The 27,724-nt window shown below is 39.5% G+C and overlaps 1 protein-coding gene across 45 annotated transcripts in view; it reads right to left on the reverse strand.

Moving 5' to 3' along the window:
• The window catches only part of Adgrl2 (adhesion G protein-coupled receptor L2), a 619,706-nt gene that overhangs the window by 50,266 nt on the left and 541,716 nt on the right, over positions 1-27,724 (reverse strand). For all 45 annotated transcript variants that reach the window (XM_076933363.1, XM_076933364.1, XM_076933386.1 and 42 more), the window contains one exon: positions 24,612-24,825. In XM_076933363.1, coding sequence (XP_076789478.1) covers positions 24,612-24,825 — 214 coding nt within the window. The remainder of the gene's footprint in view (positions 1-24,611; positions 24,826-27,724) is intronic.

Here is a 27,724-nt window from a genome sequence, read left to right on the forward strand (position 1 = left end):
AGCTGAATCATGAACCAAAGTACGGAGGTGGTATTAGATGTCCCTATAAAACTCGCATTTTCTTTGAATTTTAATTTCTATGTTAAGGGACACACTAAATTATAACTAAGAATGAAAAGAAAAGAGTTGGTAGCCTCCAAATATATGTTACTATTAGGTTTCAACTGGGATTTTTGTAATATCCATTAAGTTCAGAGAGGATAACCCACCAGGCCACTTGATAATATATTTAAGAATTAAAAATTGCAACCAGAAAACGGTACAAGAAAACATAGGGTGGTATACTGAACAATTAAGCAGACAAGTGTCACAACATACCTGAACATACACAGACCCAGATCCCAGCCCTGACAGGCATTTACGTTACATGTTTTAACACAGGCACTGTCTACACTCACGACCAGGAAGTGCTTGCTAGTACTTTCTGCCGTGTGTGGGAGGCCTGCAGAGGTGGCAGAGGCACTGAAAATACCCACCAGCACAGTGCATGTGTTAGCACTGCTGCTGCTTCTCGTGGAAGCTGTGCTTCTGTCTGTGATATGACTGTGCACCCAGTTCTCCATCGGATGCCCTGAGAGTTAATAGTACAAACAGAGCTGAGAACGAGATCCCCAGAAGAGGAGACATGCATCCTATATGTTACTCTACAGAGGGATTCTCTTTGTTGCCCTTATCGTCAGTGAGTCACCAAGGATCCTGGAATGAAGCTGGGATTCCAGGCAGGACGATGTTTAAGTTCTGTAAGTGGGCCCAGATGTTCTTCTCTTAAGCTTTGTAAAAGCAAGAACTATTTCTTTTCTAATTTGATTTGATTACAGCCCAGTGGAATGGAATGTTTGCAGGGGTTTCATTACGCTTCTCGATAGTCTATACATTAAGAACGCAAAGCAAGCAGAACCGGGCATTATTATAAAATTTATTCAACAATTTGAATACCAAATAGTCTATGGTGCATAAAATAAGTGAAGTATAAAATAGCACTGTAAAGCAGCCTGAGAGAAGTAGATCCCCTCAGCACAAGGAACCCCCCCCCCCCCAGGACAATGGAAAGCACAGTGGCATTAATATTAAGTCACACATAATGTTAAGTCACACATAGTGGTGCCACAACAACTCCAAACCCCACAGAGCTGTCCTGATGAGCAGCACCCGAAGTCTGCAGGATTAAACAGCTACATTTTTACCTTTAAAGTATATTACGGTAAAATTGTAACTAAGACTGAAATGATACATTGTAAACATTAAAATGGTTAAGTTTGACCAACAGTGTGGTATTTTATTTTAAGACATCCTGTCCCATAAATTTCAAAGACATGGGTAATCTAAGCAGGATATCCCTTACAACATAACACTTTGTTCTTTCTGGTTTTTTTTTTTTTTTTCAATTTCACTCATTTGAAGAAATTTTCTATGGTTCATCATTTAATAAATCATTTTAACATGAATCACAGAAACTGTTTTTTATTTAAAAAATTAAAATGAACAGTGGATAGATTTAAGGCCTCAGTGGGTCAATAATGTTTAACTCATCCAGAAAAATAATTCTGAGGTTTGGTTTTGGTTCTTCCCTGGCAGAGCTGTGAGGAATCTCCATGCCTCCTCAACCGAATCTGACCTTCCAGGTTCTGCGGCCCTGATTATTGATGGGCCTATAGGTAAATCAAGTCCTCAGGTGCCCTCTCTTGTGTACCTATTCATACCTATAGGGATTCTCCTTATGCCTCACGCTCTCATTTCTCAGAAAGCAAGAAATGTAAACTCCCATGCATTAAATATCTCTTTCATATTCCCCTACTGTATATATTTTATAATCATGCAAACGTACTCTGCTATTATTTTCCAAGGGTTTAAATACACTTGGAGGAAACCCATAAAATAATGATTCACTGAGTGAATGAGCTTCTCATACAGTGTCACTTCTCCTTCGTACTGAGAGCTCCTTGCATAGAAAGAGGAGAAGAGAAAGCTTGTAGTGAGGCTGAAAAGCATTAAGAACACGAAGCTTCGGAAACAAAGAGAAAGCCCGCACATTGAAAAAACTTGTGATGTATATTGTTTTCTGAAAAATAATGACGGTGATGGGGCTGCAGAGATGGCTGAGGGTTAAGACTGCTTCCTGCTCTTCCAGAACCCACTTCAGGTGGCTCATGACCATGTCTTTGTCTCTGTGTCTCTATCTGTCTCTCTCTCCCTGTCTGTCTCTCTCTCCCTGTCTGTCTGTCTCTCCCCCCCACCCCCCCCCGCACTCACTCTGAATATATGGAGTTGGTTGTGAGCCTAATATGTACCAGGATTTGTGTTCAATCCTCAGTCTCATAGGAGGAAGAGAGGGAGAAAGGAGAGAAGGGAGGGGGAGGGAGGAAGGAAGCAAGGGAAGGAGAAAGAGAAAATGAGAGATGGAGACATAGAGAAAGGAGGGAGGGGCATATTATGTCAAAGAATTCATCAAAGATAGCCAACTTTCTCTGAATCAGAAGTAAAGAAGTAATCTAGTGAACAAACCTAATTTTACTATGTTATTTGAGCTCACATGTATTTCTCAATTCCATGGTAGGTTTGCAAGAAGCAAAGTTGAGACAAGTCCAATCCCCTTCTCCTGGTACTTTACTTGAAAGACTAACTTCTGGAAAACAAAAACATTGCTGTCTAGATTTAATATTTTTCTGAGTGACTTTGTGTTTAGTCATCTGACCATGGCTACAATTTCCAATTAAAGCTGAGGACAAAAGTAATCTGTCATCCTAACCACATTTATTATCTAAGCATACTGTGCAAAGGATTCACTATTCAGCAGGGCAGTGCGAAGCATGGGCTTACAATCAGATGGTTTTAAATTTATGCCCCAATATATCACCAGTGTTCACTCTAGATTTAAAATGTTCATGTGTGTTTTTATTTAAAATTATGTCTAAATATGCATCTTTCATATACATATATGAAATATGTATATTTATATATATATGCACATGCACGCACACATATATGTGCATGTATGTATATGGGATGGATATATATATACACATATATTCCATATACACATATAAATAAATAAATATTGATAAAAGATGGAGTTTTGGTCTAAATCAATAAAGAATCAATAAGAAGAGGAACATCACTGTGAAAGGGTAAGACAATCATAGTTGTGGACACCAGTATCTTTACACATACAGACAAATGAAAGCTTTTTGGAAGATCAAATATAGCCCCAGTTAGGCTCATGAAGAAAATATCCTGTATGAGTTCTCCGTAGGAGGAAAAGTCTGGCAGTCTTTTAACCTGAGTGTTGTGGGAAAGACTGTAAAACTGGAAATTGCTATAATTGAATAGATCAAGAATGAGAAAGCAATTACTTAGCCACAAAAGCAACGTAAATTTCCATCAAGGGCTCAACGCTCAATTTTCATTGCCATGGAAATGAAAAGGCAACATAAACCAAGAAATGGACACAATTGGGGAGTCTGTGTCCACACAGAGTAGAGGTCGAACTTGACTCCCCTTTCCTCACATATAGAGCAGTGTGTATGAGTGTGGTCAGTGTCGCACTAACAGTTAAGATACTAGTGTATTTTGGTAACACCTTGTGGGTTTACAACGTTAACAACCTGACAGCAATCATATTAGCTCTTGGGGGGGTTCTGTAGATGTATCTCTTCTGATGAAGACACACAGATGACTAAAGACAGTTAAATTAGTGGTGATCAGAACCTAGTCCTCAGCACAGGATCAGTATCAGCTAAGAGCATTTTAATACGGAAAATGATCAGGACCCACCCTGGAGAGAGAATTCAGTGCTGAGACCCCAGGGTAGTTTTAAACAGCAGGAGGATGTATCTCATTGCTCTGAAGACCATCAAAAGATAAAAAAATTTAAATATTTCAGAAAAAAAAGAACATGTATGGTAGCTGCAATTTCCCTCCATAAAGGTTTATGAAAACAGAAAATACATAGTGAGTACAATTTATCTAAGCATGTAATTGGAGCTTGCAATGTCAGCTCATTTTGCTTGGCCACAGAGTCAGTGTTTCTGTTACCACTACTTTGAGCAGGCCTTCCAATCACTTGTTGGTGAGCTTAAGTGAATGTGGCATAATGACTCATAGAAACCTACTCTATAGACAGGAAAAAAGAAAAAATGTTATCCTAAAAATTTGTTTACTATTTAAAATTCCTTTCATTCATTAAATGTGAAATTAAGATTTTTGACAATATTTTTTAAACAGGCTATTTCCCACAGGCAGATATAATTTAAGACTATATCTCTATCTATCTCTATCTATGTATCTATGTATCTATGTATCTATGTATCTATCTATCTATCTATCTATCTATCTATCTATCTATCTATCCCACTGTACCTACTGCTATTACCTCTGCATTTAGTTTGACTTCTCTAATCAAATGAACACAGTGCCTCAGTTTGAAGAAGGTATAAATGTAACTATTTAGAGTGTACTCGGGAAGGAATAATGTCTACTAAACTTAGAGAGTGTATCACACGATGCAAGTGCCATGAAAAGAAATGTAGATATGCTAACACCCCACCCAGAATTCAAAACATTAACTTAGGGTTTTTTTGTTTGTTTGTTTTGTTTTGTTTTTTAAGTTAAAGTCCTCTGATCTACCATCTTGATGTATAGCAGGTTCAGGGGTAGAGTGCTTTCCTAGACATTCAGAAGCCATGGATTTGATCCCAAGAATGGCAACACCAAAACTAAACAAAAAAACCTAATGTGGATATTAATTTTACATTAACTCTGACTGCAAACTTCTGTCTATCATACCAAGAGGTCTTTCTGTATAGGCATACAGGGAACATCATACTGAACCTGAGATTTCCACATGAAATTAAAATAAATACAATAATAAAAGCTTCTAAACATCAGCACAGGCAAATAAAATGAGTCGTCATGATAAGACCCACATTAATACTTTAAAAACTCACACCTTATTCTTAGAACCATCAATCACATCAAGAAAATACTAAATCCTGCTTTAGAGTCTATAAGTGGGTTTAAATATGGCAAAACACTTTATGTTGGACATAAAAAGCCCATTATTATAAGCTTTCTATGTTATCCAAACGCAGTGAAAGGAAAGAAAGAAAACCCAATATTCATCTTATAACCTAAATTTTAAAACCAGGAAGCCTGAAGAGGTTTCTTCATTTATGGTCAAGTTCAATCATTCTCCTCTATGATATTCACTAGAATGCTTTTTCCTAAAGCTAACAGATAAATGAATCCACACATTAAGACTCATAATTTAAATCACTAACTATTCACAAGAGAGTATCAATGTATTTTATGATCATCAGAAATTGAAGCAAATATTTAAACTTGGTGTCAATGCTCAGGGTTATGTCCAAAAGATGAGAGAAAAAAATTTACAAGATACACCAATGAGTAACTCACCAATTTCTTTGCCATCACAATCTGCAGATTGCTTACAAAGGGTTTTAAAGCATGTATCTGGACCCCTATATGACATCAATGTTGATATTAACTTTTAAAAATATCTGCAGTACTTCCAAAATTAAATAAACTGCCTCAAGAAAAAAAATGTGTACTTGATGACAATGTATTTTATTTACACAGCAGTATACCAATATTACTTAGAAAATAACAGGTATACTCTGGCACGGTTCTGAAATCTCAGCTGTCAAAGCTGAAGCAGGAGCATTCTAAGTTCAAAAGCAGGCTGGTCTTCTCTAACCCTCAGAAAATGCCTTACATAAATCATCAACTGTTAATTGAAGAAACACAGTCTTTTTACTTAGAGGAAACAAACTACTTTCTGGTTCACATGCTAGGAATCATAGCTGTATTGAGAAAGAATAGAGCACTGTCCAGATTCTGTGCTACGGCGGGACAATGAATGCCAAACTAACACGCTTGAACGTGACGAAGAACTGGGTACTCAGTTCTAATCTGCAGTCTGTGAGTCTGGAAACAGTGCCCTAACCAGTCTGAGCTCAGTCTTTTCATCTAGAAACTGGATTGCCTTCCCTAGACGATTGGTGATAAGCTTCAACTGAATAAGGAAGATGAACTTTGTGCAATTCCTGGAAAGCCTCAGGAAGAATGACCATTCTAGAAACCAGACCCAGAGCTGCAAATCCAGAGTCACCTCTTCCAGCGCCATCCCTGCACTGTGTGTATCCGTTCCTGCGTGTATCTTTAAAAGCATGCAAACCTGTTTCCCCGTCCAACTCTAAGCGTGAATTGTACGATGCCCGGCCAATTGCTTTTCCTCTGCTTTTGATTATCTTATGCTCATTATTACACTTTACCAAGTGCAGAGTATGGAGATGAGATTCCACGTGTAATCTATTGTGCGAGGTGTTTTAATCAATAGTCTCGTTCTGCTGATTAAGCAGAGGCTTCTGTTTTGGCAAGATAACATTAGTTTCTCCAGTCATGCTCCAAAAACCATTGGGAATCTTCCCCAGATCATTAGATATGCTACAATAAAGCTTTGGTGCATTTTCTTTTCTTCCTTAAATTACTTCTTCACTGTCCCATCGTTCCCCATCACCGATGGCACCACATCATTACCGCAGCTCCCCTGGAACTTGCACTCGAGCTATGTCTCCGGGCCATAGGATGCCATTTTCAATTGAAGCTTCTACTTGAAAATATAAATTAAGAAAATTTCATTATCTCCTGCCAGGGGCCATTATTCACCACAGTTCTAAGGAAGATTAAAAATGCAAAATCTACCAACTTGAACAAATACTCCAACCTTCAACAGAGAGAGAAGCTTGGTATTATCCAGACAGGAAACTAAATTCGGGTTTGCTTAAATCTGAAATGATCCTGCAGAATTAGTCCAATTCTTTCCTGAGTGTGCGTGTTCAGTGAAGACTGTTTCCACAATTTCCTTCTCTAATTGGCATCTGCTATTTTTAAACTTCAATTACAACAAACTAGCAATAATAGGCTTGTTGTTCCCACACTGCTCAATGCCAGCTACCTTCAGTCTTCCAGCATTCAATTCTGGAGGAAATACAGACTTTCAAGGTGTTAGGATACAAGGATACGTGAAGTGTTACCTTGTTCAAAGAGCTAACTATAAAAGAACAGTCATGATGGCCATCCAAGCCACATCACATGGTGAACATTCTAAATAAACCAGAACCCCCACACCTGAATCTTCTATCATGGATCTAGTGGATGGGGTAGGAATAACCTTAACTTCTGAGCTTCAGGTAACAATACAAAAATAAATAATGCCGATTGGTATACTTAATTTTATTCAAGTACACAGGCTAACTGAATGTAGAGTCCTTATAGCAAATAGGAGGGAATGAGGAACAAAAACCTAAAAAGAAATGAAGAAAAAAGAAAACAGGACTTGCTGGCTTCTAAGACTCTCATTGGAGGTGAACACATGACAAGCATGGAAGAATGCAGTCCACGTTTCTGAAGAATGTAATTGATAATAAACAGCTAACCTGGTTATTTTTGTTCAGTTAACAAAACATGCACAGCAGACACCCAACTCTCCTTCGATTGGTTTACCTGATCTTATAGAATTCTGGACAAATTTTGATATCATGAAAAATAAAAGAATAAAAAATATATATTGGGGGATATGCCCTTTAGTTTGTGATGATGCTCCCATACGCTGACACTTCAAATGGTCTGGTTCTATCATCCCTATCCTTGTCCCTCTTAGTACAGACTGAGAATCAAATATCCCACACACAGCATGTTGCATGACTCCATGAGGAGGTGAGAGCCAGCGCAAAGAGATGCACGGAAAGCAAGTACTCAAGTCAAGCAAGAAAGGGAGACAAAGATCCACTCAAGCAAGCCTCAGGAGACAGTCAGTTCCCCATGTCAGGAGGGAGGCTGCTGAGTGCCCAGTGGAGCGTCTCTCTTTTCTCAAACAAAGCTTACAACAAAATGTCTTTTTACCACTTAAACTTGCGGAGTGTTACGGAAACAGATCCTGCTCTCTGTAAGTATTTATTAATGACGATATGAGCGCTGAACTAATTGCTAGGTAAACACGACATCAGGGAGTTAAATGATGTGGGATTGGCATGGCAAATGTTCTATAGGATATGCCACTTGTCAAGTAACCATGTTCTCATGACTTAGTCATTTGTCTCATCTAGAAGTGTTCTACCACACAGAACTTAATTCCCTAGGCAGGTTAGGCCAGTACTTAGACAAATTATAGAATAATGTCTTATTTAATGAATTTCAAAAACAGAGTTGCTACTGTACCAGAAAACAGAGTACCCATGCTTGCCACGCCGAGACAAATAATTTGGAAAAACAAAGTAATTCAAATTGTATTCCACTTGATCTTCTATATGTTATCTTGCAAAAAATTTTTTAATATAATCCTTGTTTTCCAGGGTTGTAATGATTAAATCTTTAAAACCGCTGTGTGAACAACTGTAGAAAAATCTCAAGTGTGTATTTTTGTGCCAAGAGAGAGAGAGAGAGAGAGAGAGAGAGAGAGAGAGAGAGAGAGAGTGTGTGTGTGTAATTTCCCTATTAAAGAATGTTGTGTGGAAGAAAAGTAAAAGGCCCCTTCCAAACAGTTGTGGGTAAGTCAACCAGTGTCTGACAGCAAAGTATTACTTAAGCTCATTGCTGTCATTGATGTTGAAAACAAGAATACCATGAACAGTAATACCATCCACAAACAGTTTATACCTCTGTAAACTACTATGCCAGAAAACACAACCACAGAATATATGGATCCTAAAACATATGCATGACTTGTATCTTGTGGACTGCTAAAATTAACTTGAAATTCCACATTAATTATTAAAATAAGCATCTAGAAGTGGTGCCGCTGTGCTAAAAACAACTTTTTTTGTGTTTTAGAAACCAGTGAAACTCCTTGCAGTTTTTACTGGACCTTGGGGTCAGTTTAATGCAAATGAAGTTTGACTCACTCTGAGCCTTATTAATCCAAAACAAAATTTCTTGTTTGCAGAAATGCACATTCAACACAAATGCACTTGCTTTTATTAGCAAAATCAGGGGTATTTATTTACAAAGCACGCCACTGAGACTGCTCCCTGCATAGGGTCATGAGGTCTGACTATTTAATGGAAAGAATAAGAGCATTTAAGTGGGGACAAAAATCCATAATTTTATATATATAATATATGTAATATATATGTATATATATATATACATATATATATACATATATATAATTTTTATGCTTTTAATAATTTAAAAAAACACCTCCTGTAAAAGTAACAGTATTTTTAACCTGCTACAGTTTGCACTTGCATAAGCTGTCACATTTTTAACAAGGGAAATGGGAACTCACTACGGGATGCCCTAGTTAGATGAAATTAGCAGCAGACTTGTTATCAGACTGTATAAAAGACACCACATAACAGGATGTGACCTTGTGCAGCCACACGGGCCAGTCTGTGATGTCTTTCTCTCCTCTACCCCTTGTTAATTATCTGCAAAGTTACAGACCCTTTTGTCCTGGGTTATTTTTCTTCAAATTGTGAGGGGATTCTGGTTTCTAAATATTTAATTAGTTTTGTTCTGATGTGAGAATTGTACATGCCAGGCGCTTCGATGTCCATACTCCACTCTGTCTAATTACCCTCAGATTTACACTGCTCTTCCCAAATCTTTCTCCTCTGCAATTATTTACTTCTGAAAGATCATTCAGTGAAGAAATATTTTCACCCTTATGGCTCTTCTTTGCCACAAATGGCTCCGCTGGTCCCTTAATTACCCGCTTGGAGGATTAGAGTCTGAGATAAAGCAAAGGAACTGGAATGGGAAGGAGTTTTGGAGGGCAAGGCAGAGTCAGGGATGCATGTGGCGCTGTTTAAAGGCAGGTTAACGATGATTCCCCAGGTTGGAATACAATTTGATAAACAAGAAAATTACACCATTGAGGTGTGTTTTTTCTGACTCTTTAATGTCAGATAGGTTGTCATTTAGTCATATTATAATGAACATAAGACAAACTCCCAGTCTAATTGATAACTAATATAAGTAGTTCCTGCTTCTACGGGTCTCATTTTCATTAAACACGGCAACAAATGTTGGTTAAGCGTCCCCTACACATCCCATTCAATGCTCAGAAATAAAATGCTAACACTCTTGGAAGTGTGCTTATTAAAAAACTTTTTCAGCTGTGCACAGAACATATAAATCTTATTAAAAAGTTTTTCCTATTTTGTTAAAATGCTTCTAACACTCTGGGTTTTTATCAGGTGTCCAAAAGGCACTGCTGCTCACTCAAACTCAGCTCTAGATCATTTTGAAGCCTGACTTTTCTTCACCAAACTTACATACCAAAACACATTTGTTAATACTTCTATGTTACAGCTGGCCCTGTATCTAACTTCTTGCAGCTTCAAAAATGTTTGGCAGTAAAACACTTGTCATAGTTTACAAAAGAATGTATCAAAAAAGGGGGGAAAGTTCTGAGAGAATAACTTACTATGTCTTAATATAAACTGATTACTAATCCAATGTTACAGAGAAACACATGAGGTATGCATGCTTCTGTCAAAGTTCCATAAAGGGAAAAGGCGGGAATGGCTCTCTATGCACTTTCTCTCAGGAGTCTGGAATGCTCCCTACACACCGTAACTGTACCCTGTAAAAGCCATGACCCCTAGGCTTGATCATGCTGCAGGAGCTTCTCCAAAGCCAGAGCAATTCATGTTATGGTTTTGCCAACTGAAAAATCTACTCTTGTGTTCAAATTCTATCCGCTTGCCGGGAGCATTCCTACAGACACTTGGGGTGAATGGGGCGGTACTCCTTCCACCGTTAGCAACCGAGTCTTGGTGACATTCAGTTACCGTGGGGACCCTAAGTACACTCATTACATTGTTCATCCCACATCTTTGCCCATGTAACTATTTCCTGTTGGGCAGGGACCAGAGGTTCCCATGGCCAAAGGTCAAGTGTGGATAGAGAAAGCCAGTGGAAACCACACTGGCCATAAGTATGAAGTTTTCCCCTGGAACTAAAACCCAAAGAGATCTTTCTCCATTTCCTTTGTCTACCATCTACAAGTGTCCATTCATTCATTTGTTTGTAAGTTATTTGCATTCTGCTCTGCGCTGAATGTTCTATATTTTTGCTGGTACTGAATTTGTGAATGTCTAGCACGAAACTGTAAACTTCATGTCTACTTGTTTAATAGCATTTGCCTCTCAAATGCTCAGCGTTTTCCTTTTCTTGTTTAGGATGTTAGTGGTTTCTGGAGCCTCAGTTTCCCCTCCCCAGGTAGATGTTAGGGCTGGTAAATTCCCAGCATGCTCAGATCATCTTTTTATTTACTTTTATGTTACGTGCTTTGCTGTGTTGCCCACATGTATGTCTATCTGGAGGTACCAGAGCCCCTAGAGTTAGACAGCTATGATCTGCCATGTGGGTGTGGTGGATTGAACTAGGACCTCTGGAAGAGCAGCCAGGGTTCCTAATGGCTGAACCATCACTCCAGCCCCGCTTAGGACTACTTTTACCAAGAAGCATTCACTAAATGAGTGCATTCTTAATGGGATTTCTTATTCTGTGTTTCATCTTTTTCTTAGTTAAGGATTGAAAGACTTAAATTGGCTTTAGATACATGTCAACCATCTCCCTTTTTAAAAAGCTGCAAAGTTTTGGATAGATACAGATGTTTACCTAGAGATTAAAAACAACCTAGGCCAAATCTGAAAACACAGACCCTTGGGGATGAGCTGAGAAGAGGGCCCCAAACAATCCTCACCACCCTCATCTGAATATAAAACATCAAATCCTTAAGAGACAATATAAAGAAATGGGTACTTTGTGATTCACACTCAAATTTAATGGAGTCTCATTTGACTGATAAATAGACGGCAGATTCCACTGGCTTACGTCTGATAAATCAGAAGTAATATTTAATCATGACAAAATATTCATAATCTAATCCTTTTATCAAATTGACTACCAACGCAGGAGTCTTGTGTGTTTGCACAATTAAAAACCCTGTGTTAGCTGCATATAATAAGGCATCACACTCGATGCAAATCCTTTCCTATTGAAATAAGTGCCAAGCTGACAGCAGGAAGTAGCTGATAAGAAACCAACAAGGCATTGCTGATGGCATTCTCGATAACTGAATGCAACTCGTGTGCACTCATTCTGCAGCCTGGTATCCAAGGAGCTCTCCTAAAGAGTATGGAGCACCAAGGGAAGCATCCTTCTGCTGCATCTCAGTCACAGAGGACACATTGTCTTAAAAAGATGACAGATGGTAGATAGAAAGATAGTCAGACAGACAGAAGAATCTGCAGTGACAGAGGCAATAATACCCTGAAATAACCATGTGTAAACAATATCTATATATACAGAAGAACTAGCAGGGTGTACAAGGTGCATGTGGAATTGTGTATTTCTGTTCTCTGCTATAAACAAATAAACTCTTGTGGCTTTAGAGTTAAAACAAGCCTCTCTCTCTCTCTCTCTCTCTCTCTCTCTCTCTATATATATATATATATATATATATATATATATATATGTATATATATATATATATATGTATATACACACACACACATACATACATATGTATATAAACACATGTATGTATGTATGTATGTATGTATGTACCTATTTCTCTATGTGTGTATGCATAATGATTGCATACAACTCTTAGGAATGAAAGGAAAGGGATATTTGAAAGACCTCTACTCCTTGGCCAAAGGGCAATGCAGGAAATTCTAATGTGAAGAAGGTGGGAGATGGCAACACTGAGATGCTGGACAGATGAAGAGTGCAGGTGACCACTCACAGACCTCAGTGTGCCCATTTTCCATTTGGTTACTCTGGCCACTCCCGCTCCTCCACCCATGTTTGGAGGTATGCTGTACCATCCTGGAGATCTGACATATCTCTTCTGCCTTAATCTGAGTGGTTGGCTATGGTCTGAAGAGTATCTGTGCCATGTGTTCTACATGAAACTTTACCTTTCTAAACTTAACCCTACACACCCATCTGTATTCTTGCAAATGTATTTTCTTGTCAGGTGTTCATGGATGCCTTTGGCTGACACATTAGGGTTTGGAGTGCATCAGAATATAGCAAGCATTTGATAGTGCACACTAGTGAAGCCTGGACAAACAGACTCTTCCTAAGTTGAACCTGGCTCCAGATTCCTGAGATACAATTGTTTAGAATTTGGCTGGTTTATAACAATGTACTAATAACATAAACTGTTTTTAAGGTCATCGAAGGCAGCAAAGCTTCCATTTGATGACATGCTTATAGCTTGAATTAGTTCTCTATCAGTAACTTGTGTAGAAGGCACAATTTATGGGAACCTTAAGAGTTTTAAACACCACCACCTTCATGTTCAAGGAGGGGACAAGTAAAGGGCCGTATGCTCTGAGACAATCAACACAGCAGCTGTGAAAGCTAACACTGCTACACATCTAGAACTGGAGTGGTGGCGTCATAAGACTGGCCATAAGAGTGGCTTCGTCACTTCAGATGACAGACAGAAGACAGGCCTTACTATACGGAACACAAACAACTTTACTATTCAATCGTAGGACTTTCATGACTTCTAAAAGTGGTGAGTACATAGGATATCCAGATAGAACAAACAGCATTCTGGGTAATACATATAGCTTCCAAAGCATGTTTATTTAAAAGAGAAAGAAAGGAAGGAAGGAAGAAAAAACCAAAAAGATTAAAGAATAAAACTTGAGAGGTAAAGCAGTAAAGCAGTCAACTCGCATTATGTATTTTTTAGTAGACATTGTGGCCAATGTATTAAGCACATTTGATTTAGAATTGTTAAGAAAAAGAAATCTTGGGAGACCTAACTCTTATCTTGACCATTAAATGCTTCTATTTCATGAGTGTCATTAATGTCAAAATACCATTAGGATGCCCGACAACTCCTGAATCTCTACAGTCTCACCAGGGCAACATCTTCTGGGTTCAATGAGGAATGGTTTCCTTTTGTATGCAGCTAAAAACCTTAGGGGAGACACAAAGGTCAAAATACTACTTTCATTAAAGAAAAGGGATGACATGGTAAAGATGTAAAAAAAAAAAAAAAAAAAAATCCATTTTGTAGACTTGAACTGGGCAATTTTCTCTTTTGTCTTCTGCTTTGAAATGTTTAGTTTTAAAACTTAACAGCTAGACTTAAAACATATATAACCAATATCCTTGTTGGGTTTGTTTTATATTTAACATTAGCACTGCCCTTTGGTGGGGCAACCCAGGACGTGAAATTTGAGGTCAAGCTCTCTAAGAGGATAGCTGGGAGGACAACTGTAAACTCTATTGGGGAATCTAGCAGAAGCAGGTTTGAGCACCCTGAGAGGCTGAAGTTCTGGAAGATGAGGTTGTCTAGCTGGGGAGTTGGGGGGCTTCTCTGGGTGATGGTGAGGTTCAGCCCCTGCTCTGTCCTCTGGCACTAAACAACAGCTGTCTCACAGGGGAAGGCTGATGCTCCCCAAACCCCAGACAGGTTCTGTGAGAACATCAGCCTTGAATCCTCCCACAGGCAAAGCTGTGGGTCCTAGGAGAGGGCCAGGCAAAGAAGGAAGAATGGAAAGACACACAGCACCCTCTCCAGCTCACCCTGACAGGATGCAGGTCTAGGAAGAATTTCTAGTACATCTCATTTTCATGGTTTTTATTCTATTTTATCTTCTTGTACACACTGGCACGTCAATCCTGTTTACTAAGTGATAGTCAATGGGTTTCCTATAGAGCAATGAACCTTAACAGGCAGCTTTTAATTGGCCCACATAGGAAACCACATTACTATTAATTCCTCAGATACAGTATAAAATAAAACCATCGCTTCTCAAACTCTAGAGCAATTAGACCTCTCGGCTATTTGGCTAACTCTACTTCATGATACCCAATGCAGTTAATTATATTTTTTGATGTTAATAGTCTCTGTCAGTCCTAAGCATAACTTCGCTTTGATGAATATTTAAACTATATTTGAATAAAAAATAATCTTGGTTACATTTCACATTCAGTAATCATGGCGGCTTAATAAAGGTCTGTTCATCAAGACTGGAAATAAATGGAAGTGTACACACAAATGTCTTGAACCACTGTATATTAGTAATGACAGTAAGCCAGCACTTCTTATATGCTTATCTATATATCTCTTTAAAATGTGGGACATCCCTCATATGAACCCTGATGAGCTTTAGACAACAAATGTGTAGTTCCATAAATTAATGATGGGATAATCTTAGGGCTAGATCAGGATGTAATTTAATGTGCAGAACAAGCTCATCAAATAACAAAATAGGCTTTTAAAAGTCAGTAGGCATTTTCTTATCTTCTCTGGATCTATGGTTCTAGCAAGTTCCAAAGGTAATGAGGAGCATGAAAACTCCTTTGAAAGATCTCTTGATTGGAGATTATATTGAAATTATTATTAAAGACACGTGACTTAAAACATTTCTTGCTACATAGGCTATCAGTATGTAATAGTAGATGCTGGTGATAGTGTTATCTCCAAATGGGCAGATGTGAGGATCGAAGGAGAAAGCAATACCCATCATTCTCATTGGCTTAAAATTCACTGGGTTCCATTCTCATTGTAGTATTTAGCATCAACTGTAGAAATGAGTTACTCGTGCTCAACATTTTAATTGAACGAATACACATTTTACTATCACATAATTAATGTCCTTTAAATAAATTTAATTATTGGAGCTTTTATATTTTCAGCTCTTTTTCCTAATGTTTGCATGGCACATTTTAATTTTACCTGCTGCACATGGCGAATTCCCTATGTAATCTGTGTTCTAACCAGGAACACTCGGGGTAATGTATGAAAGATGAACACTAATGTCTCACACACTTAATAACTATTGCTTGATACATAGTATCAATGTTGCTTGATACACTACTAGTCTTACTCCTCTCCCCACCCCCCATGGGAAACGTTTACATTGTGGTATAGCCTGACACACTCAGGCCAGTATTACTAGAAATTATACAATGAGTCACATGAATATTTCCCACAGGCCATTTCTTCAAAACACTACCACACAACATCATAGGAAAAAAAAAAAAAACAAAAACAAAACACCACCTAGACTGAATTTATCACAAACTAAGATTTTTCATTTAACAAGATCTTCAAATGATCTTAGCTGTCCTACAGCCACACCACAAAGGAGGGGATGTAAAACAGACTCAAAACCAAAAGAGAGTGGTTAAAGGCTGTACATTCTGCAAGTCCGTGAGAAGCAGGACCTTCTCGGCGCACTCTCCTTGAAACAAGATATTCCACCTCCCATTAGGACCAAAGTAGTGGAGACAGGTGACTTTAGACTTGACAACCTTGGTCCCAAATAATTATTTTCTCTCTTAAGTCTTCCTCTCAGGTATCCATCACAGTAGTAAGTGTGAGGATTACAGGAGGGTAGTGTTAGGGAAGTCCTGAAACCATGTCTCTGGGTGGCATGTGGCATGACCAGAAATGCTCATAGATCTTGTGTGCATTAGTTACAATCTATCCTTGACTGGTTTATATGGAGTAGACAGCATTGAGGGGCAACAGAATCTCTTTTGTCTTGCTTTTTGTCATAAATGAGATTTCTCCTAGAAACATGTGAAACAGATATTATTAGCTCTAAAATTAATTGCAGAATAGCAAACAGCACTGAACAATTTAAATTGCTATAATATATTTAAAGAAGTGCGGAGTAAGGTAAGAAAGATAGGCTGTTAAAATCTGCAAGACAGCTAAATATGTATTAGTAAAATGCCACTGGGAAACTCATTCTTCACAATAACTTTCCTTAGCCAATGTGCAAAAAACCCCATAAATACTGCTGTGATTTTGCTCTTACTATTATAGTCTTTATGTTAACAATTACAATATAGAATTTCTGGAAAATAAGGGGAGCCGTAATTTTTGATGATGTAAAATGCTTTAAACTAAAGAACTGAGTTTCTGTATTTAATAAAATTAACCAATAAATGCCTGATGTTAAACCACTAATCAGAAAATGAAATACAGATCTAGGCAGGTTGGTTCCTTTAATTTCAACACTTGGCCAAGCAAGGCAGGTGGTCTCTGTGAATTCAAGGCCAGTCTGGTCTCCATAGAGAGTTCCAGGCCAGCCAGGGCTACCTGGTGAGACCTTGCCTGAAATCAACAATAAGAAATAAGCTAAACAAAGCCAAAACAAAAATAAGGAATAAGGACAATTTCCCTATTATGCTTGTATGTGTATAAAATTTGATTAATAATCTCACTGAATATACAACAGTATTATTATCAATTTACCTGGAATAAAATTGGGCTTATTATTCATTTTACAGTAAATTCCAAAGTGCCAATGCATATATATTCTTTGCATATATAGTACAAAGTGCCTTGCATTACTGATTATAAAGTTGTACTTTATAGTGGTAGAAAACTGGTCGAAAGTATATTCCATTACACTTCAGTGGTATGGGCTGTATGAATGGAGGGTAGACAAGCATCCAAACAGAAGACAAAAGAAGAACCCAAATCCGTATCAAAGGTTATAAGTCTTATAAAGTAAGTTTCTTCTTCTTTACAACTGTTTACATGTCCATTCTCTGTGCTTACTTGACGGTGGCTGCCAGAAGATATAACTTACTTCAAGCTTTCTTCATCCATCACAAATTCAGATTGAAAGCTCATTCGCAAGCCTGGTGGATGGGTAGTGGTGGGCCTGTCACTACAGTACTCAGAAGACTGAGGCAGGAGGCTTCCTGGGAGCCAAACAACAATGAGCCACCCTCCAAGAAAACCCCTAACTTCCTTTATCTTCATACACTCTGTCCAAGATAAAAGGAAAGGCAAAGTTGTAAGACATGCATGCAAGTTTGAGTTTCACCCAGCGGCCTTTGGGTCATACAAAAAGCGGTGATGCCTTGTCCTCAGAGAAAAATGACAGCTCACCACCCAAACAAGGAACACAATAGGATAGCAGCAAACTCTATGTGAGGAAGTGTCTGTGAACTCAAGGCTGTAGTCTGGGACTCTCTGCAGACTTCATCTAGTAAGAGAAGTGCTTCACACGCTTGCCCTTTACAGGAAAACCTCCAGGTCCTGCAGTGAAAAACCCCTGACGTGACCCTACTGCTCCTTTCCCATTCGTTTATTTTGGTGGACCATAAGGGATATTTATATGGCTTGGTTCTAAGTTATTTCATAATTCATTGGCCTTTCTTATAGAGCAACTGTGAATGTTTAATATGGTTCAAGATTGGGGTGTTCCCTTTTTTTTAAATTGCCAGTAATCTCCCTGTCTACACAAGACCTACAGTTTACATGCCCATCAGTAACATGCAAAGCACGTATGCAATTAGACATACCAATCAGAGCTGTAATAGATGTTATATACTCTTCTAAGATTCAAGAATCTACACGAGCAACTTAGAAACCTGCAGCCAAAGAAGTCAGTCCCAGTTGTTGTCTATAAACTCAGCAAAGGGCTGGAGAATGGGGGAAACCCCCACCAGGACATCAGTCTATTTTGTATAGTAAATGCTGAGTCAATCAACCCTAAGTTGCTTCTTCTTCGCATCAGTGTTCCATCCTAATGGACCAATGGCTGATAAACCTGACAGCACAGATACATAAAGGCACTTGGACTACACAGCACATGAGATGAACATACTTTCTCAGAAGCTACAGGCTTGGATTCTGCGGGAAAGGCTGAGTGTACTGGGTAGTCCCGGCTAGCAAGCACTTACAGCAACTCCCCAGTCCCATGAAAACCCAGACTGAGCTAAGTTTACTGCTCTGAAAAGAGAGTCTGAGAAAGGTACGCATCAACATTATTGTTGCCTGTAAAGAGAGATCAGTAGTATGTACTAATTAAATTAAAGGAAAGACAAAAAAAGATCGTAGAGCCTGGCATGGACATGGGGCCTCTTTAAGAAGACTGATCAATATAAAGGCTGAGAGGTTTGTATGTCAAGGAGACTACACACCAACAGAAATCTATAATCATGAAGTCTGCCAGAACTGTGGCTGCATTTTAATGGATTCTTCAGGCTAACGTCTGAGCTTTGATATTTACCATTACTTATAGAAATGTTTTCTATGTGGGCTCTGTGTGTGTGTGTGTGTGTGTGTGTGTGTGCGTACACCTACACACATTATCCTTTGTTTAGTTCACATACAATTGATATCTATTAGTATATTTGAAAGTAAGTTACTTTATCAACTTTAAGTAACAGACTGGAACTTCAACGTTATTGAAGAATAAAATTTCACCTTCAGGTGTGATTGTAATTCTAGCACATATGGGGGACTGGAGAAGTAAAACTGCTGATTTGGAGCTAGCCAGGGATGTACAGCCAAACCCTATGCCAGAAAAACAAACAAGCAAACCCAAAAGATATCCCACAATATATAAACAAATTCGCTAAGGAATTAATCATTCAACACATAATTGGCGGTTTTACTCTCTGTGCCAAGTAACTCTACCCTTCTCAAAGGCTCACAATATTTAACAGGGGGTTGAGGGGAGAGGATATCATACTGTCAGTTTTATAAACACATAGTGAGAAGACGCATGCGGCAATGAACTGAATGTGCCGTGCACAGGACAGCTGACTCAGCAAGGGTGATGAATGGAGGTTAAGTAGGATGAAGGCCTCCTCCCTGCCTTGGTGAACAGCTTGATGCTCAACACCTCTTTCAGAAGAGAGGCTACAGCCCAGCTCTACAGGAACGGAGTGCGCTCGGCTGTCTTTCTACCTCCAGTCTTACCTGACGTCACATATGATGTTGTACCCTGAGGTTTAGGACACCGACTAGGCTGCACTCAAGTGTCACAGAGATTCAGAACTCTTGGTGAATTTCTAACTTTCTTAATAATTAATCAAAGTTTCGGAATAAGAGCTGGAATCATTTCAGTTACTGACGTGAACGAATTGTGACTGTTTCATGTGAAGGTGTCCCCACAATAATCTTCAAAGATTCTTAAAAGCCACCATTATCTGTAATGGGGACCATCTAAGAATCTTCAAGTATAAATAAATATTTTTGAGAAAAGAAAGGAATTCAACCTTTTGAAGATGAAATGCTCAGAATACGTTAAAGACAAGCACACAGTTTAAATATTACTCATTGGAAAATCTGGAATGTTTCAAATATAAAATCAGAAATAATCAGGACTTCGGTCCTTTATAAATTAGGATATTTAACCAGGAAAACTGGGGCAAATATTTCAAAATCTGGTATCTGAGATATTTCTTGTACTTCAGATTCTGAGGAAGGGACACAGAGAAAGTGCTACTGTCAGTTACTAACATGGCCACTGTTCCCTCTAAATGACCAGGTACATAGAAAGTAGAGTAACAGTAATCTCACCTGTGGAATGAAAACCTGGTTAGCTCATTCTTACCAAATGAGGTGGTGAGAACAGAAATGAAGGTCTGACATGCACAGCAACCGCCATACTACACTGAGATAGATACCCGTGTCCCTCACCAGACACAAGGAGGGGGCTCTGTAACTCAATGGAGAATTTGCAGTATTGCTACTGGAGCTTTCCAAAAAGACATTTTCTATGTTAAAGAATCATAAATGTCTCTCTTTGGTACATTATTCAATGCCTCAGTTTTTGAGGACTTCTACATAGAAAAATTCACTGAACTACTTGAGGTTTTGTGTGTTCGGAGTCAAATGGTGATATGTGCACAGTAATTATTCATTGACAACCCAGCTGCAAAACCACTTCCTCCCTGGTTTCCTATGGTTCTTTCCAACTGCACCAGTCAAATACGACAGGCTTCCTTATGCTTTGCATTGTGACATACCATGAATCGGGCACTTACATGCTTCCACTATGAAAATGTTTTTCAAATAATCTCAATCTTGCCATCCTCTTTTCAATACAGTGTTTATGTTCAAATTGTCATAGTGCTGATTAAATAATTATAAACCAACCAGCCACAAGTATACTACAATTTAAAAATGGTTCTTCAGCTGCTATATGATTTCTTTATTTATGTCAATGCCCCATACCCCATTTGAAGATCTGATAATGGGCCAACAACATGTAGTCCTAGAATTTAATTTTTTTCAAGTACTGCAGCAACCGGATATGAAGCCCTCCTGCACTTAGATCCAATGGAAGGCCGTGTGCCTTCTACATCTAGAAGGAAGTTCACCTGTAGAACACTAAGCTTGACACTTGTACTAAACACCTACTGTGTACCTAAGTGTGTGTATGGGTGTACATGTCTTGCAGTAGCCCTGTCCGAGCCCAGAAGCTAGACCTGCCAGACACTCTCTTTGCTGACTCCCTCCATTTTTGCTGCTCCTCCCTGGCCTGCTTCCAGATGCTGCCCTTCATGACAGAAGTGGACCAGTAACAGGGATGGAGAAACGGTTAGTGTCATGATAGATCCAAGTCACAGACAGCTCCCCACACTTGAAACACCACATGCAAAATATTCTCTGTATATGTGGTCTCTCATGTGAAAGAACTGGAAACAAAGATGTTTTGGGGTTATGGAAGGCTTGCATAAAAGACCTAGCAAGCCACTATACACATTTGAAAATCTAGCTATACTGCCTGTCAGTGGAAATATACCAATACATAATCCCAATCCATCCTCAAGAACACGTATTTTTTTAAAGCACAGACAATCGTAGGAAGTAGTGTTTGCATGTTTTCCTCCATGTGCTCATATCCTCTGATGTTTCCATTGTGTCTGTAATGACTACCTGCACATAGAAGTCTTGTTATTCTTTTAGGTGATCTGCTAATCAAGTTACAAATCTCATTACGATACTGTGTCCCAGAGGGAAGGAAGCAGGAGACAGAGGGGAAAGCCATGCCTAGGAAGAGCAAGGGTTTTCTTCCATGAAATTAAAAATAATACTAATGCTAACCTATGTGACCGTTAGGTGTCCCTTTAGTGTACTTACTGCGTTCTAAATAATGGGGACCTCTGGACAAAGCAGTGCTGGAGAACTGAGGTACTTCAGAACTAGTGGGTTGCAATGACAAGAAACTACTGTGTATACACACATATGACAAGGTTCACTGAGCTGCCATGAGTTCCCAAATTTAAAAACTACAATGCCAAGAGTTAGGTGGCTTGTGTCCAAGGAAGGCTCCCCTTGGCCTGTGATACTCAATTTAGGATTTTCTTCAGTCTCACCATGGAGCAAAAGGAACATGCATTTGAAAGACTCATTTATTTTTTTTGTTGGTTTTTTTTTTTTTTTTTTTTTTTTTTTTACCTTTATCATTTTTCCTAAGCTAGCAATACGCAGATCACGCCTCACAAGGGCGAGCAGCATACCTCAGTTCCTACCCAGCTGGGTGGTTACATCAGCCTCTATAAAGCATGCATCCGAGGCGGAAAGGTTTAAGGTCAGAATGGGGCACATGGCCACGGCATGCGGAAGAGGACCCATCCTCATTATCAACGTTCTGTCAGTTATCATCGGGGACTTAGGAGGGGAAGAAACAAACAGGCTCAGGTCCAGTAAGGCCACTGGTCTCACAGTTCATGTCCCAGCCCAGGTGGTCAGGTACCCGGCACACCTGCTGTACACTCAGCCCATCAGACTGAATGGCAACCCTTTAAATGGAGTTGGCACCTGCTCTACAATGACATACATACTTAACGCAGATGCAGTGATCACTCAGTGAGATCACACTGATAACTGCCTTGCACTTTTATTTTCCTAACCCTGGACAAAAATATTTATTCAATGACCAATTGTAAAAAACATATTTATTCTCAGAATCATCTTGAAGAATGAAGGGGAGGACTTGCTTGGGTTACAGAGAACCTTATTAGAATATGTTTACCTGTGTACTGTTTGAGGAAGGCAGACACCCTCAATATTACTGTGCAGGACCATACTTTACTTGCATGTCAACTTTCGTCTATGTATTACATAGACAGCAGAGCTCCAAAACTCTACTAACCTACCCTGCAATTATGGCTTCACGAAGGTAAAACTCTTAAAACAGACACCGGACGTTGTTTAACTGTTTAGAGGAATTTCCACTTTTGTCCCAGGAGGACACACTTAGCTACATGCTTTCTGAGCTTGCATCTGTCTGTTTACTGTTGTTGCTTTTAAGGTTAAGGACCAAGAGCACAGAACAAAAGCCAGCAACATGTTGGAAACATTTATATATGACACAACTGAGAAAGTAGTTTCCACACTAAATATACAAAGAATCCTTGAAAACTAAACTAGCAGTGCCAGTTATAGAAAGGGGGAACATGCTGGGCACAAGCAGACGCTATCTCAAGGCACACACAGGAAGAAAGGAGCACACGGGAAGGAGCTCTGTGCTCGGGGTCACTGAGAGATAATAAACCAAAAAAGGAGATGTTTATAAAACGACTAACATTCAAACCCTGTCAACACCAAACGGACAGAAAGTGCGGGCAACAATCCCGCCCACTCTTTTATTGTAATTAAGCAAAATAGTGAAGACAGTTTATGGGTCTCGCACCACGCCTCCTCTCACCAATAAGAGGTGGGTAAGGAGGAGGCTGCAGGGGAAAGGATTGCTCCTTGTAGTCCAGGATGGCCTAAAGCTCATAATCTTCCTGCCTCAGTCTGCTAAGAGCCAGGATTTATAGATACGCTGCAACAGACCAAAATGAAGGTTTCTTATAAATCAGAAAGGACTCTTACTACACAGTGCAAAAGTTGCAAGTAGGAGTATTTAGCCATGTTAGCCTGAAAACTATCAGAATCTACACACACACACAGACACACACAGACACACACACAGACACACACAGAGACACACACACAGACACACACACACAGACACACACAGAGACACACACACACACAGACACACACACAGAGACACACACACACACACACAGAGAGACACACACAGACACACACACACAGAGACACACACAGACACACACACACAGACACACACACAGACACACACAGAGACACACACAGAGACACACACAGACACACACACACAGACACACACAGACACACACACAGACACACACACACAGAGACACACACAGACACACACACACAGAGACACACACAGACACAGACACACACACAGACACACACAGAGACACACACAGAGACACACACAGACACACACACACAGACACACACAGACACACACACAGACACACACACACAGAGACACACACAGACACACACACACACACACAGACACACACACACACAGACACACACACACACACACACACACACACACAGAGTACTCAATTTTCATGTGACTCTAAACTGCTGTAAAAACTCACTGAAAACATGAGTGTGAAGAGCAGTTACTGACAAAGTTCCAGACACAAACATTCTTTTTAACTACAGAAAATACTGCAAATTTCTCAAGTCCCAAGAAACAAGCTTAGATTTGAACTCTTCCTTCTTTTCATTTTCTATAAAATTAGAGTATACATTCTGTAGTCCTATATATTCTGTCATCTCCAATAAGATGATATGCAAGATTTATGTGCTGCAGAAAACACAGTATAATGTAAATGTTGGCCTAAGTCACAAGCTTAGCTGAGGGCAGCATCTGCTCACTTTGAGCAGACAGTAACTTTAACCCTCGGATACAGTAGCTAACACAGGACACGCCTACACACACATCTACCTTTGAGTCATGATTTTGAAGGCATCGGGGAGGTAGCAGTCTGTGTTCTCCATCTGAAAGGGGTCTGCATCGCAGATCTTGTCGTCCGTCCGACCGTAGTTGGCACTCTCGATCATGATGACGTCACTGCCCGGACATCGCAGGTCAATAGAATAACCCTCACAGGACAGCTCTCGTCTGACTAACCCGAATGGTAAGGCTGCTCTGCTGAAACCTAAGAGAGAATTAACACAGAAAGTCAAGATTTCACTCAAATATTAAATAGATTATCTCAGCCAGGCATTGTTAAGAGATGATACACCACAGTCAAGAGATACCAAGAATCCATGTGTTTATTCTTAATTAGTAAACTAAAGGTTACTATGAGATAAACTTTTATACTTCTTTATCTGGACTCATCAAACTTATTAGGCATCTTAAAATGACCTTTAAGAGTCATTTTCTCTATAATCTATTATAACGCCGGTAAATATCTTTTGTTGGGTAAATTCAAAGATAAATCCAGGAAGAACTGTCACAAGTGCGAAGGAGTAAGACTCTGCCATACACCATCCTTACTGTCTCACTTTTAATGTACACATATTAAGTGTCAGCATCACTACTGTAAGACAACTTTATACTAGCAGTCCTTCTAACATAAGTAAAACAGTTATGACAATAAAAATCCGAGGACGTGGTAACATTTCCAACTTACAGACACTGTTCGAAAAGTGCCACCATTGAAAAGATTTGGAAGATGAATATTTACAGGAGACAGCACTAAACCAACCCACTCCAATAAACACCAATGAGCAAAGGGTTTGGAAGTTACACCATCTACAAGATGAAGTCAATTACCTATTACATTAGCTGGTCTACGCGTAAACCACAAATGCTTAAGTGCTATATGAATTCCACAGGATACAAAGTTCCATGGGCTAGAGAAGAATCTTGAATGGAATAAAGGCTAGAATTTTAACGGGTTTCACATCACCATCATCAATGTGTGTGCATGCTGCAGTACGAGACGCATGCACTACGGACCTATGAGTGAAGGTCGGGGACAACTTTCTGCAGTTGGTTCTCTCCTCCAACTCACGTGGGTTTCAGAGTCTTAACTCAGGTCATCCATCAGGCTTGTAGGTCACACACCTGAGCCACCTGTCCAGCCTAATCTATGCCAAAATTCCAAACCAGAGATCCCCAAATTAGTACCAGAGCCCGAGCCAACAGTGATCAGTGACAAGGAAGGCGAAGGAGTGTGATGGCTATGATCAAGAAAGACAAGGGTTCCAGCTGCACTATAGTGGTACCTGGTGATTAGTTGGCATAGTAACTGCCTCTCACGTGCTGCCTGAAGTCTCACTTCCATCTTCGTGCCTGTCTCAATCTACAACATTCCTTTAATAACTTTAATTTCATGTTTGTTTTGGAGACAGGATCTCCTTGCACAGCTCTGGCTGGCCTGTAACTTGCTATGTAGACCAGGCTAGCCTTGAACTCAAAGAGATCACAGGCCTCTGCTTCCAAAACTTGGGACTAAAGGTGTTTACCACACTGCCTGTCCGGCTTTACTATCTCATAACTATTGTTTTAATTACTCTGTGTGGCATGGCTCATCCATTCTAGCAAAATTACAGGAAAAAACCCTGACGCAATCAGGAGAAACTGCTTCAAGTTACAAACTTCATCCTAGAGTGTTGAGCATGTCTGGGTCGGTGCAATGGTAACCCCTAATGTAACTGAGCTGCACAATGCCCTCACTAAATCAAAGCCTTCTCTGAGGTGCTGCATCCTACAAAAAGGTTCCTGGACCACACCTGTAGGATCAGCACAAGCTCAATTCTGCTGAGAAAACTAGACTTCAGAGGAAAGAGAAGAGCTCCAGGACCCGGAACACAGCCATGTTCAGGGGCTATGGCAAAGTGCAAGCCTCAGACGTTTGCCCTAAGGTCTATGGTAAGAGGAGAACAGTAGACGGAAGGAGGTGTGTGCCAATAACAAGGATGGAGCATGGGCACAGAGCATGGCAACTCACAACAAGGCGCAGCTGGACGAATGTATACAAGGTGTCTTCCTCTACAAGGTCCGCTACATTTAACCCCTTTTCTTACTCTATTTAAAAAGCAATTTAACTAATACAGTTACATTTGTCTTAGTTAAGAATAACTGTATGGCTTCACAGGCTCTTATTTATTTGTGCAAAACTCAAACAAGTGACATCAAATAAAATTTTAGAGTGTAACCTACTTTAAGACAGAGGTGATTTGCAATTATAATTCCGTAATAAAAAGTAATAGATCATATTAGTATAAAATCTTAGGAATACTAGAACATGCTACTAACAGCTTGGCTTGCAGCATAATTCACACTTGGCAGTATTTTGTTGAAAACAATTGGTTGCAAAGGTGTGTGATTTCTAAGCTTTAGTTTGGCTTTTGCCGGTGTGCAGGGGTGCAGGTATAGATCTACGTAAATCTTCTACTTGTGAATGCCACTGGAGGAACCAGGCAGCTCAATGGCGTGCTGTTTTGTTAATACAAGGAATTTTACTGCCTCCATCACAATCACCCCAAATAGTCAAAGAACAGAAGGAACATCAGCATGCTTTACTAAGGTAGAGGATTCTAGCCTGGAATCCACAGGGGGGAAGGAGATCAGGGATCTGGTGTTTTCACTGCAAAGAATGTAGGAGTTAGTTAAGGCAAATACTGTTTACCTAAATCTACAGTGTCCATTGTTTCAGACCAGAGAGCCTCTCTTTGCCAGATTGTGGTTCTAAGCTCTTTTCTTTGAACTTTGTCTTTACCAACAGGCTTGCTGGCCCCATGTCTGTAACACACATCTACCTGTTAGACGCTGACAGGGCTCTTAGACAGAATTCCACTACCTAGTACATACATGTGTGACTTCAATAAAAGGTACAGAATTATAATGAAAGTGGCACTTGTGGGACTGTAGATATACAGAACACTAATACGATATAGATAATGATTAAATGCATCCATGTGAAAAAAAAAACCCAAAGGTTCCTGAATTTGTGTTTGTATGTATGTGGTGTGTTTGTGTGTATACATGTGTCTGTGTATATGTGTGTGTGTAATGTGTTTGTGTTTATGTACATGAATGAATGC

This window comes from Arvicanthis niloticus, chromosome 4 (genome assembly GCF_011762505.2).
Source record: "Arvicanthis niloticus isolate mArvNil1 chromosome 4, mArvNil1.pat.X, whole genome shotgun sequence".
Taxonomy (NCBI): domain Eukaryota; kingdom Metazoa; phylum Chordata; class Mammalia; order Rodentia; family Muridae; genus Arvicanthis; species Arvicanthis niloticus.